Source organism: Alexandromys fortis, unplaced genomic scaffold, assembly GCF_014885135.2.
Source record: "Alexandromys fortis isolate MF-2015 unplaced genomic scaffold, M_Fortis_MF-2015_v1.1 scaffold_145, whole genome shotgun sequence".
NCBI classification, from domain to species: domain Eukaryota; kingdom Metazoa; phylum Chordata; class Mammalia; order Rodentia; family Cricetidae; genus Alexandromys; species Alexandromys fortis.
This window is the reverse complement of record NW_026068049.1, coordinates 3,045,890-3,063,617: the sequence shown is the minus strand read 5'-3', so window position 1 is coordinate 3,063,617 and position 17,728 is coordinate 3,045,890. Positions and strand designations below refer to the sequence as shown.

The 17,728-nt window shown below is 42.2% G+C and overlaps 1 protein-coding gene across 1 annotated transcript in view; it reads right to left on the bottom strand.

The window, feature by feature from the left end:
* The window catches only part of Opn5 (opsin 5), a 49,026-nt gene that overhangs the window by 15,317 nt on the left and 15,981 nt on the right, over positions 1-17,728 (bottom strand). Inside the window, exons 5-6 of the mRNA XM_050119385.1 lie at positions 8,199-8,440; positions 5,054-5,111 (exon numbers count right to left, since the gene is read on the bottom strand). Of these exons, the coding sequence (XP_049975342.1) occupies positions 5,054-5,111; positions 8,199-8,440 (300 nt within the window). The remainder of the gene's footprint in view (positions 1-5,053; positions 5,112-8,198; positions 8,441-17,728) is intronic.

Sequence of the window (17,728 nt, the reverse complement as noted above, 5' to 3'; positions counted from 1 at the left end):
CATCTGTTGATTTTATCCTTTCAAGGAGTCCAAAGATTATGAAGAATCTCGTAGACTTTAATGAATTTAAAACAAATTATAATGATGTGAGACTTTTGACAACTGAGGACTTGGAGAAATAAGGCCATTTACCCACACATCTGGTGGGTGACACATATTTGGTATGACACAAGGCTAATTCCCAAACTGTGCTCTGAATGCCTATGCTCTGTTTCCTACGTTCTATCTCTGTTCTCAAGGAAAAAAAATGTATAAATCACAGGATCCCAGATCACACGGTGAGGCTCATTTTATTATATCCTGGGGAAGAAAACTAATTCATGAAGTTCAAACATCAAACTCTGATGGCATCCAGAGGGCCCCATCTAGCAACTACGACAGTTGTGACCATTTGGTAGATGACACAGATATAGATAATATAGACACACAGAGAGAGGTAGATGCTATATAAACATAAAGAGTTGGTTGGCAATTTTCTGATTCTGACACACAATTCCTAAGAGATCGAAAACACATACTCCCCTTCTTCTATATTTCCCAAAATAAGCAGTTCACTGTGTGTTGCAAATGTATAATAAAAGCTCCTGACTAGAAGGAATGAGTGAATGAGACATTTACCTAGTTAGAGTCAGCCAGCGTTGAAACCAAAGCAAAATAGAACCAATGAAATCCTGGTACAAGGTGGAGTGATTTTTCTCTCAGCTATGTCTTATGTGATATACATGAGATATAAATCTCATGGTCTGCTTGAGACATGTTCAGCGGAGACCAGAGATAAGGAACAGATATTTAGCATAACTGAGAAAAGTCACTTAAGATTCAAATTTATTCAGTAGAATAATCTCAAAAATGTATTCCGCTCATTAACACGACCTGTGTATATACATGTAGAAGGTTGTACAATCTTTAAAAAGTAAAATATCCAAGTTCACAAAAGCCACAGTGGTGAGCAAGGGTTTTCTCTAAGTAATACACTTAGACTTTGAGATTTCAAGCTGTTGGTACTAAGAATATGCTTTTGATGCTGTTTTCTTACTGAATTCCCTATAACTTTCAAAGATTTTGCCTTTTGCCACCTTTTCACAAGAAGCATGCAAACCATTTACAATTTTCTAATGTGGAAACAACCGAGGTACCTGTAGACAGATGACCGGGAAAAGATAATGTATTGGAATGGTATGCTGTGCACACTAAATATTAATTAGTCATAAATTAAAATAAAAAGAAAATATTATATCACTGACAACAAACTACCTCTATGTGAAGTATATTACATTGAGTTAAATAATTTAAATAACCCTTCATGTGTGAAAGTTAAAAGAAAAGTTGGCCTGAACGTAGAATAACTAGGGGAGGGAGAGGAAATAGATAAAGAGAGGCAAGATTTTTTTTCACTCTGGTTGTATATATGTATTGGCATATCAGATTGAGCTCCATTCTTATGCATACTGAATACACATTAATCAAAATTAAAGAGGGATGACCATTTGGACAATAAGATCTGACCGTCACAATAAATACAATTATGAATCCAAAGCTGGTGAATGCTACACACTAGCTTTTTCCTATATACCTTCAGTGGTTGCCCTCTGGCATTCTGATGTCTATAAGACCTACATTCATGCTGGTACCTCTTAGCCCTTCCAGATACATAGCAGCACTTGCTGCTGGATTTCCTCCCTCAAGTTCCTCAACTCTGTCTTTTCTCTTCATTTTCACTGATTTAATGGAAATATTACTGTTTATAACCTGGTTCACATTGCTATAGAGTATCAAAGAGCAGGTTTTTTAAGAAAAAATTAAATGGAACCAAGTATTGTAGTTACCAAGCAAGTTGCAAGTAAGTTTAATGTTTGATTCTTAAGAAAACTGCATTTGAATGATCAAATAGAGCTGTACTATAAAACACATTCCTGCTGCCTTCCTCTGAAAATCATTAAAATTATTTTTGGATTTTACCATGATTCTTGAAAATTAAATTTTCAAGTTCATTGTGCATTTAAGCTCTCAGTCTCTTTTCATGGATTTATTTGTCCGTTCTTTTTCTTTTTATTGTCATGAAGTAAATTTAAATGGCTGCCCATAGAAAGAAGGCAATTTAGGACTGGCTGGGCATGGTGACACAAGCCTACAGTTCTAACACAAAAGAGGTGTGAGGTCAATCAAAACCAGCCTTGGATATTTAGTAAGAATCACTACTAATGACAATAGCAATGATAGCGATAATGAATAAACCAGATATCTAGGATTTCACATTCTCCTTTTAACATTCTACTCCATGTCCCCAGGTCTCCCCCAAATCATGCCTGAGAGTTACCCATTTGATCCCAATCATTTTACTTCCAAGTACCCTTCAAAGGGCAGACACCGAGCCAGTTACTCAGAGTTCAAACAATACGAACAGTCTGTTCAAAGATTTAGATGTTAGTAACACACACGCACACACCTAGCAGCCCAAAATGCAGCTGGAACAGAAAACTGAGGAAGTGTTTGGTAACTGCACAAAGTTTGTTTCCCTGAACCACTGTGAGCTCTGGGACAAACAACACCAGTTCAAGAAGCCTTCTCTGACAGCCTGGTGTATGCAGCCAACCCTCAGTAACCCGTTTCTTGCCGCATTCTTCCCCAAGGATCACCCCTCTTTTTCTAAATCAATACTGTAATAATTCTAGTTCCTTCTAGCTCCAAGGGTATCACAGAAACTTACAGAAGCATGGCACAGAGGATTAGAATCATATATTTCATATTGGTAGGAGAAATGAATGCTAGGATCTTTCCCCAAAGCTCCTAATATTTAAACCCTATTTCCCTCCTCAGTATGCTCATTCTTTTTTGGACATGCTTTTTAAAGCTGTGCTAAAGTCCACAGTTTAGTTAGTTAATAAGTGAGACTGTGCACTCTATGTCTGGGCACCCCTGTAAAGGTCAACGTTAGCTTTCACTGTCAGGCCACATTAGCGTGAGTGGACTCACCTCTGCAGTCTCTCGCTCCCCCTCATCTAAAATCACCTCCTCAGAAAACCTCCTTGACCTTAGTCCTTTCAGGCCTTTTGAACTCAGCATTTTTTCTTTATCCACACAGTTTCCCCCAAGCACATTTCCCAGAGCCAGTCTTAACTCTTCCGTCACCGTGCCATCAACCGCCAAGGACCCCTACTTCTTGGGACATTTGAAAGCTATGTTTTCAGTTCCATGGCCACTGCCATCACTTCATCCAGGATCTCACAAATTTTAACTTCTTTACAAAGTCCCTAACAAATGGGAAAATGCACAACCATGACCTGCCATCCTCACTAAGGAATCCACCTTCTGCAGTACCTCCAGACTGGTAGTTCTGGACAGTGCAGACATCATGACTTCCCACTCGGCTTGTGCAGAGCAATTGGTGACCCCCTTCTCAGCTGAGTACCACCAGCACAGTAAGAGAAACTCTTTGTGTGTTAGGAGTGTGTGCTCACTAACAGGGTGCTGAATGGCTCTTTCTCATTCTCTCATCTGTGCCTCACAACAACCCTTAGAAACGATTGGTTCCTTTCTCCACGAGCTTACCAAGGGCACAGAGTTAGGGTGCAAACCCAGGCGGTCTGGGTCTGGGCTCTAAACACATTGCCCACTCGATCTGGGTCCCTCATTCTCACGTATCGACAGTTACACATCTGTCTATGAGCTTGCCTCTCCCTTCTAATGACAATTGTGTCCTTGCTCAATCCTGACTTAGTAGCCCTGAACCCCAGACAGAGATTCTTACCTTTGCTGCAATCCCACAGCTCCTTCTGTTACATCTACTTAACACTTATCTTAAGTCAACAACACGCACTAACTCCTCCTTCATTCCTCCTGCAGTCCTCAAGGAAAATAGACACAGAGAAGCTGAAGCTATCATACACAAAAGATGGAGCCTTGAGGGAATGCCTGGCACTCTACAAACCTTCAAATGCAAGGGGTAAATAGATCACCAGTGCAAGGGAAAAGCCGCTCATTTCTTGTTTTTCTGCCTAGCGGTTATCAGAAGAGGAGAAACAAGGGGAATGAACAAGGCTATGTTCATAGTTGACTTGGAGGTAGCATAGAGGATACCTGCTTGGGCCTTTCCTAGGTAAGGAAAGAAAAATCCAATGGGCACTGACGAAATGCCTATCTGGATAGTATTTGCATGCCTTATCCTTCACCTTAGCATTTAAAGAACACAACTTGGTTTTAAAATCCTTCCTTCTTATTCATTCTTGAGCTTAAAAGGGTGCTTGTGGAGATACAATGAACAATAATTAAAAGAACTAAGGTCACAAAGAGCAAGTAAAGACAAGAAACAGCATTTTCAAACAACACTGACAGTAAATCTCTTCCTCAGGTACTGATGCCCTACTCTCTGCATAGAATTAGCAAGAACCTAATGAAAACCCAGGAGGATGAAATTGCCATCAGCAGGAATTAATTTTGTATTCAAATTCAGAGATACAAGAAAACCATTCACTGTTTTCAGACAGAGCTGATTTCCCTTGAGGACTCCTTCCTATTATTCCTGGCACAGAGTTCGACCCTCAGCCAGCAGAGAAGAGAAGAACTGTGAGAATCTAGTGCCTACCAAGTAACCATGGCCCCACACTGTCCCAGTGACCTGCTGCCTAGGGGAACCCCAGGCACAGCATCCCTGGTCTTCCACTAAAAAATGATGATGAAGAAAATGATGATGACTGATGATGGCAATGATAAAGAAGATGTCATGATGACATAAGTAAAACAATACCCTAATGAATAAAACTTGTAAACTTTTTTTTTCTTATTATCTTAGGCAAATCCTATTTGGCACGGGATAGGTTTGGCACAAGGAAAAGAGAGTATCAGGGATTTCCTTCCTAGTGTTCAGGAAGTCCTAGCCTAGTTTCCCTTTGCAGTTTCCCAACAAACCTTGGCTTCAAGAAAAAGAGGGGAAATATACAAAATATAAAAATATAATATAAAGACAAGAGTGGAGCCACAACTGAATGTTAAGACCAGTGGAAAGGCAAGCGTGTGAATAGTGTGTCCATGAGGGTTGCTGTGTCCGTCTTCATACCTCTTGGTGGATCTCCAGCACGGCGGAAGACTTCCTGGCTGCGGCTACAGTGTGCAGCCTAGAAACAGAGAAGAGACAAGGAAATGAAGCCAGAGACATACATCCACACACTCTTAAGTATGCTATCACGTCAGCTTAGCTACCATCACTACCTGTTCGGAGAAGCCTGGTGTAGTAGAGCATAGGTGTTCTCTAGATATATTGTATACATCTATTAAATTTTTAAAAGTTAAAAAAAACTGCATGAAGTGGTAGAAAAATAAGCAAAAATGTGTGAAAAAACTATGCACATAAAATTTCAGCTTAAATGAGAAAAAACTAAAAATCCAGAATATTCGAAATGAAAAAGAAATCTCTTGGGCAAAGCCTTCTACATCCAGAGTGTTTCTTTGCACAAATTCTCTATGTTGTGAAAGCAGAATTCATCAAGCTCATTCATTTGAACCTGCAGAGGCAGCCTGTAAACCCTGGCAGTCAGGAAGACTTGAAGGGTAAGAGCCATCCCAGAATTTGGGGTATTGGTTGCCCTTGGGCTAACGTATTAGAAGTGTGAAAGATGTTTGTCCTTTACAGCATAGCGCACTGAGTCTGTTGCTTTCTACCCACGCGACTGAAGTCTCTTTCTCTATCATCAGCCGAAAACAACCTCGTAGGTCTCCACAGAGGCTGAGGCAAAGAACTGTAACTCTGCCCGCCGTTGCTAGTATTTTTCTTTCTCTGCCTCTCTTTCATCAGCTTTCAAATATGGCTGTGATGAGAATCACCTGGGAGAGAGATCCAGGCAAATGGCTGAAACTCAGGCCCAGCCTGGGCCGATCTCAGCTGGTGGAGTTCTCAGAGTTCCTGAGGTAACAATCACACAGCCAGCCACAAGAGACTCTATCTCAGCAGCCGAGAGAGGACTGCAGTGCCGTTTCAAACTGGAATCATCTCTATGTTTGGAATTCTGGGGTCTTTTTTGTTTGCTGTGTGGCTCACTACCTTCTGCCAAACTTCAGGGAAGTTGACTGTGGAAAGTTCAGCATTACTTTTCTAGGACTGTTAAAATTAACTCAAAATTTCTTTTCACAAGCTCATATTCTACACAGTAGCTTTTCTGTTGGAATTCAATTTTTCCTTCTTCAAAGCAAAACACATTTCAAATCTCAGAAAGAGCAAAAATATCATCTGCTAATCCCATGTCAGTTCACTGACTTGGTCTGAACCACGGAATCACTTCACGTCACTATAGGAGCACTCGGCCTCTTAACAACAGCAAAGATAAACAGGAACTACTTAATTCTCTCTATTTAAAAGAGAAACTTTGAGGGCTGCCTTCCACCTTTCTGTGATCCTCTGGAGCAGACACTTCTAAAACCTACAGTTCAACACCTCTCCAAAATGGCTTCCGAGAAGGCGCTCCAGCCTGTGGAATTCAAGGTCTCCCCACTGCTTCAGCCCTGACGTTGGCTTCCCCAGTAGAAGCAGGAATGTCAGGAACATAAAACACTCTCAGTCCTCTTCAGAAAAGCAGTCACTGCATTCTGCATAAATGTTTCATGAGGACAACTAAACCGAGCTGTCTCTTGCCTGACTGGGTTTTCTAAAGGCTCATGCCCCAAAGTCACTTTCTGTCCCTCTTTCCCTTGCTGAGTGCTGAATATTTATGTGCTGCTCACACTTGTGAGTACATGTGCAAATCACAGTCCAAGGCAAACTTCTGAGCTGGGTGAGAGGCGCTTCCAGCCACCTCTGTCACGTTGTCATTTTTGAGTAAAGAAGTGTCCCGCTACTTTCTCCCAAAATTCTCTGTGAAAATTATTCCATCTACCTGCATTCACAATAAAGAATCAATAGTTGATAAGGAAAAAGCTTTGTAACTTCCTAAAGATATGGATGTTAGCATTTGGACTTAATCATTCGTTTCCAAAGAGAAGACATCAACTATCAACACTCTGTCAGGCCGTTCACATTTGTCACAACAGGCCTTTCCCACACACCCTTTGGTTCAGTCACTACAATTTCCTGTTGTCAGCTCATCCCAGTCTTTGGCTCTAAGCAACTAATGTGCCCCTCAGAAGTTGGACTATTGAAAGCTACTGTTTTAAGGACTAAGTTTCCATCTCAAATTGTAGATCTGGTCCCTTTGTCAGAGCAACAATGGCAATATTGTCACTAATTTATAAACTTTTATGATTATTTTTATTTGACCATGTACTCAGAGGGTAAAAACAAATTAAAGTTCAAAATGTGGTAAAGCAGAGTATCAGAAGGTAAAATTTCATGTCTTCCTTGGTGGTCTATCTCTAATACCCCTTATTAAAGGGAAGAGGTGTTGAAGAATACCTGTCCCCAGGTAATAACTCAAGAGGATCAGAGACCCTGAAGTCTTCCCTGCTTCCTCAGTCAAGACAATGACTTGATATGCAGTTTCCACTTTTTACTCAAAGACAAGCTCTGCATAGGCACAGGAGACCACCCCGCCCCACAATCCTAGCTCTGTACTCACTCAATATTGGACCTTTAGGGAAAGTAGTTGTGAACTTTGAAGGTCTCTTGTACTCTGTGCAACAGAAACAGCATAGATGAAAAAGACCAATGTTTAAGTGGCAATTCCTACCCTGCTGCCTATGTAAAGGTGAGTGGCTTCCCAGCCTTAACCTTACTTGAACCCATGTCTTCATGTGACACAGAGAAAGAGTAGAACATACCTGAAAGACCCTGGCAGAGAAAACAGAGGGTAATGGGTTATCTATCATCCTTCTCCCACACTTCTGCCTCAGGCCTTTGATTTTAACTAAGAGTGTTGATGCCCCAGACAACAGTGGCCAGTAATCTTTCACAAGTATTTATGGTTGGATCAATGCCACATAGAATGTTCCTGCACTGATTTGGATTTAATCCCCTCAAAAGAAAGTTCACAATCACTGATACAGTGATTACTCCAAAATGCACAGGATCAAAAACTAGAATGCCTCTTGATATGTTTCTGTCATCCAGCCCATACACATCTGATGACTTGGGTTCCGAAATTTTGATGATCAGAGAACAAAATCCTCCTAACCCAGCTCCTCGGGAACTCAGCTCCACCCCAAGTGTCAGCTTAAAGTGCCACAGTTTTTTAAGACAAAGAAAATACAATTCATCTCCAGCTTCTGAATTTTACCTAAAGTTTTCCAAAGACTTCTTCTTCGTTGCTCTCAAACCACCGGTCTGGCAGCAGGCAAATCTGTAATCAATGACCTGGTAGATGATCGGATTGTACATCGCTGCAGATTTGGCAAGGAGGGTGGGTACCACGGAGAGCTGTATGGGAATGGAGTCTGGCCTTCCAAAAGCAGACCACACGGAGACCACTGCATAGGGAATCCAGGCAATCAGGAAGCCAGCACAAATCAGCATTGCCACCTGACACAAGGAAAATGAGAGACAGTGGAATCAAGAGACTTCAGAAACAATCCAAAGTGTTGTGACAGGCTTAAAGGAGAGGCAAGTCCTTCATCCCCCAAAAAGTCCCGTTTTGATCACAGAGATTGCGTTCCATTGACTTCTGAGAAGTTGGCACAATTCTTATCCCATTTGCCACATCCTGACCACTCTCCATTTTAAAATTCCAATGCCCTCAACGACCCAAAATATATCCCTATAATAATGTCAGATTCTGCCCACATTGGGGCAAGAGATCATAATAAAATGATACCAGTTCTCCTGAGCTTGCCAGAGTCCTCAACCCACATTCTCTTGCAGACCTGACCTAAAATAAGTCCATCTTGATGAACTCTTGAATCATCTCCACTGGCCTCGGGAAACTGAGAAGTGTTGTCCTAGTTTAAAATTCTAATGCGCACTTTGGTCAGAGATTTTCACTAAATGTTGATTCTTCTGGTTCAAGTTTTTCACAAGTTAGAGGCTTGGATCACAGAAATTTCCCAGATATAAAAGACAAAAAGAGGTTGCGGAGCTTCAGCCAAAGCAACATAGAAAGTTTTCTCTCATGAAATTAAAATAATCTCTTAATATTTCCAGGCCACAGAATAATTGGAAATACAGTTTAAAATACCCTCACAACTTTTCTCCTTGCCAAACTCAGTCCTTTTAGGTGTAACCCTAACTAGTACCCTACAGCTGCTGATCCTAACAGGTATCTTAGTTCAGGGGAGCAAACAGTTTTGGCAAACGCTTTGGACAAGACCCTAAACATGCCCCAGTTCCTGAGTACTCTTCTAGAGTATAAATAATAGCAGAGCATGGCTAGATATGGTTTTGGTGCCAGCACGGAGGAGAACAAGTTTGTTTCTTATTGGAATAAGTAAGAGCTTCATGGAGTATGTTGTACAGCCTCTACACTTGGGCAAGGTGAAGGAATAGCAGCAAGAGAAGCTGCGAGGAAGGCACCCCATGTATGAGTGGAGTCTGTCCATGTACAAATGAGAGAACCATGGAGATGTGGAAAAGCTGATCAAGGAGGTAAGGCCGGGAGCAGAGAGAATACACGTGTGTTCAGGGTTTTGTAAAAACATATTGCTGAGTTCTCGCTTACTGTCATGTGCTCTGTAGCTCGCAGAGGTTTATGAACAGAAACATGGAAGATTAGCCCGTAGGGAGAAATTGCCTAGAGAAAACAGTGTATAGACAGACCACTATCCATTCAGCCAACAAGTAGTATTGAGAGTCTATGTTTCGTAGACAGGACACAGGAAGGACAAGCAGACACATCCCTGCCCATCTAGAATTTCCACTCTAACCAGATTAGTTTAGACAAATGTCCAAACAGAAATAAGAAGGTTTTCAGTGAGACTACCAACCCTCAGAAATGAAGTCCAGGGCTGGTTTTTTTTTTTTATTTTAAGTGGCCTATTTCGGGACCTACGTAAAAGAGAGCATTGCTAACTTCTAAATGTCCTTACGCTGTCGTTCTTCCAGTGAGCTACATAATGAAGCTGAACCTAAATCAGCACTTTAGCGTGCTTTTCCTTTTGTTGGTCTGCATTCATTTTAATTTTCCTGCTGTATCTTCAGCTTTACAATTCTTGGCATCTCTCTCCCTAGCTTCGTGATGTTGACATAAGAGGTAGAGCATCACTCAAGTCTGACTAACAGTCGTACTAAACCCATTGACTACAGAGACAGGAATGAGAGATCTAGCCTTCCTCACTTTTACTTGTGAGCTTCCTCAGATCTTGGGAAGATGAAAGAACGGTACGAACAAGGGTGTCGTTGTATCTTCCTCCCATCATTGGACCTAAAAAGACAACAACCGTTCCTGATATCCTGGTCATGATGTGCTACGAAGAGGTGTGAGACCTAGCATGCTGTACAAACATGTTAAATTATGTATAGATGCTCTTTTGTTTAAGTGGCACAGCTGGGTGCTGTTCTCAGTAATAAACCTTGTGTTTGTGTGTCTTCTATGTGTATGTGTGTCACACATATGCATGTGCATTTCCATAGGAAAAAGTAGGAGCCTGACTGTTATACACAGGGAATGATCCAAAACTTGTCTGTCTGTGACCTAAAGAGCATCATGGGTGTGAGATGTGTTGCCATGGAAACCTACCTTTGCAAGATATGTAAGAACGAAGCATGAGGCTGAGTTTAGGGATAAGACACTTGCTTAGCAAGTGTTCCATCTCCATCCCCAGAAACACACACACACAGAGAGAGAGAGAGAGAGAGAGAGAGAGAGAGAGAGAGAGAGAGATTGGAAAATATATTCTAAATTCTGGGGTTGCAGAATTTAGAATATTTCACTCAAGAATTTCAAGGCTCAGGAGGCTCAAGAGACAGAGACAGGGCCACGAGTTAAAGAGAGCTGCCCGTGCTTCCAAAGAACTCAAGTTCAGTTCCCAGCACTCACAACCACTTGTCGGTCTGGCTCCAGAGAATCCAGTGCCTCCTGTGGCCACGGGAGGTACCTGTGCTCACCTGCGCATATCCACACACAGATGTACACACATACACATGATTTAAAAATAATAAATCTTCAAAAATGGAATTTCAAAACTCATCTTCAACACTAATGGCAGGCAAGAAACTCCTCAGCAATGCTCAGTTTGTTCCACTCTACAGAGAATGAGAATCCCCAAGAGATGAACCAAAGGAGCCAGGACTCAATCAAAGGCCCTGCAATTATGCTTCAGCCTCTTAAGCTAAATCTTTTTCTGTTTTGTGACCAACACTTATAGCTTTTCCATCATCCCACAGAAATCTATCCAGAAGTCCTTTCTATTTTGTTTCTAAAGAGTAGATACCCCAAGGTGCCCAGTGAGGCCCCTTTTTTCCTAAATTAAAAAAAATATATATACTAGCTACAAAAATGAAGCTTGTGTTAGCAGCTGTAAAGCCCCATCTTTGGTTCTAGGGTGAGTCACAGGATGCTCTTATGCCATCTTGAAAGCCATTGTCTGTACCACTGCCAAAGCCATTGACAAAAAATAGGTTAGCACAAATCCCATACTACTTTCTACTTTTATGGGAATTCAGTAGGAACAGGGAAGGTTTATAACATTCGTGCTGTGTTTTCTTTTCTTAAAAGATGCAGAAGACTTGGATACACTGTGTTGTTTTGTTTTGTTAACACAGTCAGTTAAGTACTGTGGGGCTTCTGGCTTCAGAATAAAACACTATCACTAGAATCAAGTCTAAAACAAAAAGAAGGGGCAAAGGTGAGAGGTGTGGAAAGAAAAGCACGTGCGCATGGGTGAAAAGTCAAAGCCAGGCACATCCATTTCCGTTGACCTCATTTTAAATTATATTGCACAGAATGTCAGTCATTCAGGTAGTAAATCTGGGCCAGCGAATTAAGTCCCATAGTAAAGGTGCTTGCCACCAAGCCAGACAACCTGGGTTTGATCCCAGGAACTCAAGTGGGAGAAGGAGAGAAGCCATTCCTGTAAGCTGTCTTTTGACATCGATTCATGCAATGTGACAAACATGGGCACACACACAAACACACCAAAGGGGAAAAAACTAAATTAATTAATGTTTAAGCTTCTATCTATCATGCACTTTCTGAAACCTTCATGACATTTTCCCAGATCTTGGACTGGGCTTCAACTTTTCTTGAGTTCATTCCTCATTTTATCTAATTCAATCTAACTTCAGTTTCCCGACATTTACTCCCCAGGGATCCCCAGCACCCATCGCTCTTCCTAGGCTGTTTATTTTTTAATGACTTCATCCCCATCGCCATTTCTTGGTTCACTGACAAAGCACTAAAAGCTCTGGTTCTTAAATTAGAACAGTTTTGTGGGAGGCAATTCACAGAATTCATGTTTAGCTTGTACAAAAGAATCACACATCTGCAGCTCGGTTCATTTTAAATAAGTCTTGCTGCAAAAGACCCAAGGACGCCAGTATTCCCCAGTTCTGGTTCAGGGTGGCAGTAAGTATTACCAAGTGATGGTGCCCACATGTGTTCAGTTCCACTGAGTTAACTAGCTAGTTAACACTGGCATAAGATGAGGGGCTGAGCTTAAACGTTTGAAACTATCCATGACTCTGAATTATCAGAGCAGGCAACAGTTCTAAGGAGGGCGGTTCCCTCCTCTTGGTGTGAGGGACATGGTAGAAGGATGCGGAGTCTTTGGCTGTGAGATACTGTGTCTCTCCATGGTCTCAATCCTAATTTAGCCCTACTGTCTCTCAGAAGAACGAAACTCTGCTACTCTATGCACAGCCATTTCAGGAGTCCAGTTCCTCCCACCAAGCTCCTCTGCCCAGATCTGAGTCAGGCTCAGCTGCACGCATCATTGAATAATGAAATCAATGGGCGGAGGCCATAGGATTGATGTGAAGAAAAAAAAAAAAAGCATAAAGGAAGGCAAGGAAACAGAATGAACCCTCCATCCATGTTTGAGTTACATCACCAAGAAAGTGATAGCAATGTGAATTTGATGGCTGAGGTGAAATCAGTGTGCCAAGAGAAGGGTAGTAGAGGGTCTCGCCCACTGCCAGACACTGTGTGAATGACCTATGTATATGATGGATGAAAAGATCGAGCTATATTATCATAGATATATTAGCAAGTACATAGATCTGCTCACAACCAATTAAAATTAGATTAAAAGACAGTAATGCCATTTCTGGGACAGCTGCCTTCCATGTGTGAGTATGCCTGTCACTAAGCGATACTACCAAAATGCAGAAAAGTAAAAGGCCAGTATGGAGGCATGCCAGTGACCCTAGCACTCAGGAGGCAGAGGCAGGAGGATGACCATGAGTTCAAGGCCAATATTTTTTTCAGAATGAGTTCCAGGACAGCCTATACTATAGAGTATATTTTTGAAGAAGAAAAAGTAAAAAGTAGAGGGGGAAGATGAAGGGAAGGGGGAAATGAATAGGAAGTGGGGACCCTCACTGCTGCCGTAGCTTTTTGTACCTCAGTTCCCTCACACACGTGTAAAACCAAGAGAAAGGATCCCTGTGCTCTCAGGCCACCTTCTAAGGGCTCAGGTCATCCAACAACCTAACAGGTCTGCTTTGAGCTCCTTTTGTTTACCCACAGAGTGACAGCTGCGGTCAACTGTCTCACACCCTCTTCCACAAACTTGCAAAGAAACTTCTCTGGAGTCTTTGGGGCGCCTGCCATCTGTTAGCCCTGGCTGCGATCCAGGCAGAAAATATGAGCTCATGCTTAAGAAAAAAAAAAAAATTCCACACTTTCCAGCTGCAATTTTTTCAAACCTTAAAAATACCGCTACTCTAAAAACAAGCAAAACCCAAGACCGAAAGAGAGGAGGCAAATTAGGTCGCTTCTCCTCCTGCCCGTCTGTATTTGGGAGTTTAAGTCTAAAACTGAAGATGATGCCCCCAGACTAAGCCATGGCCTGACCTAATGAACGCGAGATAGTTTGTAAGGGCCTGATCAACAGAGGAAGGGACATGGTGAAGATGTGGTCATTATAGGTGAACCATGTCCTTAGATGGGACACTGTTGCCGACAGGAAAACAAACAGCTACAAGACCCAACTAGTATTACTTCAACAACCGCAACAGGCCTTGAAATGAGCCAAAGTGTATAACCAGATGGGCAGAATCTCCGAGTTTTAAAGTTACTGACAATGCCATTGGACTTGCTGTTCCTTCTCTCTCTGTCCCACACCTGTTCACAGATGTGAAAAGCTAAGGCCTTACTTGTTGCATGGTTTGCCCAAGGTGGGTCAGACCAGAGTCTGGGTTGTAGGTTACAGCACTGATTTCTGCTGAGTGGAGTAGAACTTATCAAAAGGTGTAGATCTGGGCAGGAACCTGGCCCTGAGACTCAGGAAGGGATGGCACTCAGGCCCCAGCCACCGAGTGGTTCTGATTAGAACACACCGCCTTGGGTGAGGAGAACTCTGGCCCTGGGTGTGCCGTTACCACACCCTGATGCACATGAGAATGGCGGGTGACAGGAGTATAGCTGTTGGCTTTTTCTGCATCTTTGAGTCACGTACATATCTCTCACACCTGCTCCTCCAAAACAGTTAAAATTGTTGACAATTTTTTAGAACAGGATTCAAATACCGATGACCAAAATCAATAATAAATGTTAACCGTGTGTATCTTCTCACAAGACAAGTGGGAATATTGGAAATAACAAGGACTTTGAAATTCTTTTTTATTATTATGTCTCTCTGGCCTAGTTTTTCTTTCCTACAGCAAATAGTTACTTAGAATTTAGCATGCTAGAGGCATTGTGCTGGGTTCTGGGAACGGGAAGTGTTGGAAGGATGTGGTTTCCCTGCAGGCCCTATTGACTGGTAGTAAAGAAGGGCATCGAACACACAACCACAAGAGGAGTTTACAATTGCAAATTAATTAAAAATTTGACAATTCCCATGAAGTAATCATAGTAGTTCAGTAAAACATTCTGACAGAAAGACCTGAATTCCATTTTTTAAAACCCTTCTCTGAGAAGTGGCCTGTAACCTGGGGAAAGCTAAAGAGAACAAAGAGAAAGAACTAACTGGTTTTAAAAAGAGCAAGTGCTTCTACTAACTGCCCTTGGCATCACATAGAGAGTCCCCTGAACCCGATACCTCACTGATCAATGGGTTAATCAAGGAAACAAAGCCACCTGAGAAAAACTGAGTTCATAGCTAGGGTTTTGTTTTTGTTTTTTGTTTTCTCAAGAAAAGGGAAAGAATGAAGTGAAAAGTCCCAAAGAAAGAGATGCTCAAGCCAGAGGTCAAAAAACCACTTCACAGTTAGCAAGGTAATTAGGTCGCTTTAATGATGTATTCAATGGAGGCATCATGGTTACCATCTAGCAAGTTCCGGACTACAGAATGCAGACCCTAACAGATTGCAATGCGTGTCTGTACCTCATTCATTCTTCTACAAAGAAAGAGAGATAAATGTTCAACTCAGTATGACAGGTAGCACTAAAGGAAACATGCCAAATGCCCTGGTGTCCTACAGTAGGGAACTTAAACTCTCTAGAGACAGTTGAGGAGGGGTATTTAATAATAGTGAAAGGGATGAAAAGAGAAATCCAGGGTCTGGATTAACTACAGGTCTGGACAGAATAGCTGATCAGTGTACATTAAAGAACAAATCCGGAGTGCCAAAGTATTTGGCACAATGTTTGAAAAACTCATGTGCCCTTTCTGACCTTGTTGTCCAGTCACAGCACTGCCCCCTTATCAAAGGAACCACAAGAGCTTCAATGCACTGGGCAAATAATTTTACCAGCAAAAATATTTGCCCCGTGCAACAACTAAACATTCATTTTTCGGCATCTCAGTATCAAAATAGAATTTTAAGTTAGTTGGGCATGATAGAGTATGGCTATAATTCTAGTACCTGGGAAGTGGAGACAGAAGGATTGGGAGTTCAAGGTCAGCCTCAGCTACACAGTGACGTTAAGGGCATCCTGGGTACATGAGATAGTGAAAAGTGCAGGAAGGAAGAAGGGAGGGAGGGAGGGAAGGAGGGAGAGAGGGAGGGAAGGAGGGAGGGAGGGAGGGAGGGAGGAGGAAAACTTGAAAGCTACATGAGGGAAAAAAATAGTTGAGAATAAAGGCTTTTCATCCTTTTATGGTGAAAAACCATTGAGTGTCCACAGGCAGGGGCCTAAATGATGCTGAGAATGCACAAGAAAGTACAAACTAGTTTTCCACCCCAATAGATGAAATGTCTGTAGTCCAAAGACAAGAAAGGACCTCAGAAGGGGTGAGAACAAGTCCTGAACTGGCCTTTCTGAGCTGAGTGCCACAGATCAGGGCTGCAGAGAAAAGCCACAGGGCCCTCTGCGTGTGTGAGGAGGTACAAACCGAAAACACATGTCTTCCTCATCAAGGTCTTAGCCACGTCCAAAGTGTTTACTGTACGGGTTGCGGAGGAGAGGGAAGCAGAGTTGAGACACTGCTTACAGAGGCCGTGGGATTAGGATAAAGAACATGCAGTGTGCTACAGAGGAAGAACAGAAAGAATTAGATACCTCAACAGAGTCAGGACAATGAACAGCAAAAACCTGGCTGGATCTCCAACCAACTGGACCGTGACATTTTAATGACCTCTGCAGGCCTGACAGGAAGCTCTGAGTACAGACGGGGGAGAGCCGGTGCTACTGAACTTCCCCTTATTGGCCAATAATGAACCGTGCTTCACAAGGTCAAAGGCAGACAGAAAGGTGAGGTTGTGTTGAGCCACAGAACCAGAGAGTGCATACAGATTGTGCATTGTGTAAACAAAACACATATGTTTAGACAAATACACACTCTACTTCCGTTTGTAGTCTGTGGAAGTCGGAAAAACCATCAACAAAAAAATAATTAGAGAAGCTGCCAGGCTTGTAGACAGATGCCATTTCAAGTTTTCTAGATGAAATCAGACCAAAAGAGGACAGATCAAGATAACAACCCAGCTAGAACTACTTAAATAAATTTATTTTGATGCTAAAATCTTGGCCGGCAGCCTTGAAGTTACACACTTCTAGATCATCGTGGCGAGTGGAAGCTCTGAATGAGTGAGAAGCTGAGCAGTCCTGAGCAGGGGCTGAAGGAAGGGAAGGGCAGATACGGGCCCTGGGGGCTTCTTCTTCTGCCTTCAGTAGAAATGAGTTGGAATTAGTGTCAGTGTATAACGGATATCAGGGAGGTTCAATGCTTTTCTTTCTAGGTTTATTTTTATTTTATGTGTGTGGGTGTTTGCCTTCATGTCTGCTCGGCTTGAGCATGTATGGTGCCTGAGGAGGCAGAAGAGGGTGTCAGGTGAGTTGTAGGCTGCCGTGTGGGTGCTGGAGGCCAAACCTGGTTCCCCTGAAGAAACGGTGTTTCTAACTGCTGAGCCGTTCCTCCAGACCCAGGTGATACTATTTTTGTTACACAGTGAGAAAATGGAGGGTTGGAGGGAAGGGACATGGTAGAGATTGGAGGAGAAAGAGAAAGGAAAATAATATAATTATATTTTATTTATATGTAAAACATTAACCAATCCATTAATTAAATCTAAAGAGAAACTAGGTGTCTAGTGCCAGGTTACAAAGGGGAATGGTTATGATGGAATTCAAACCCTCATCCGTTGTCAAATTCCATATTCTTTTCCCTTTACCACCACATGTAAAGAGCCACCAGCTGTATTCTCTCACCTTTACCATAATATCCAACCATTTCAGAAGCAATCTGATAAGCTTCTTCAGCAGACAGTGTGGACGGTAGGAAGTCCTTAAAATGCCCACCAGAGTCCAGCAAAATGGTATGAGCTCTAAAG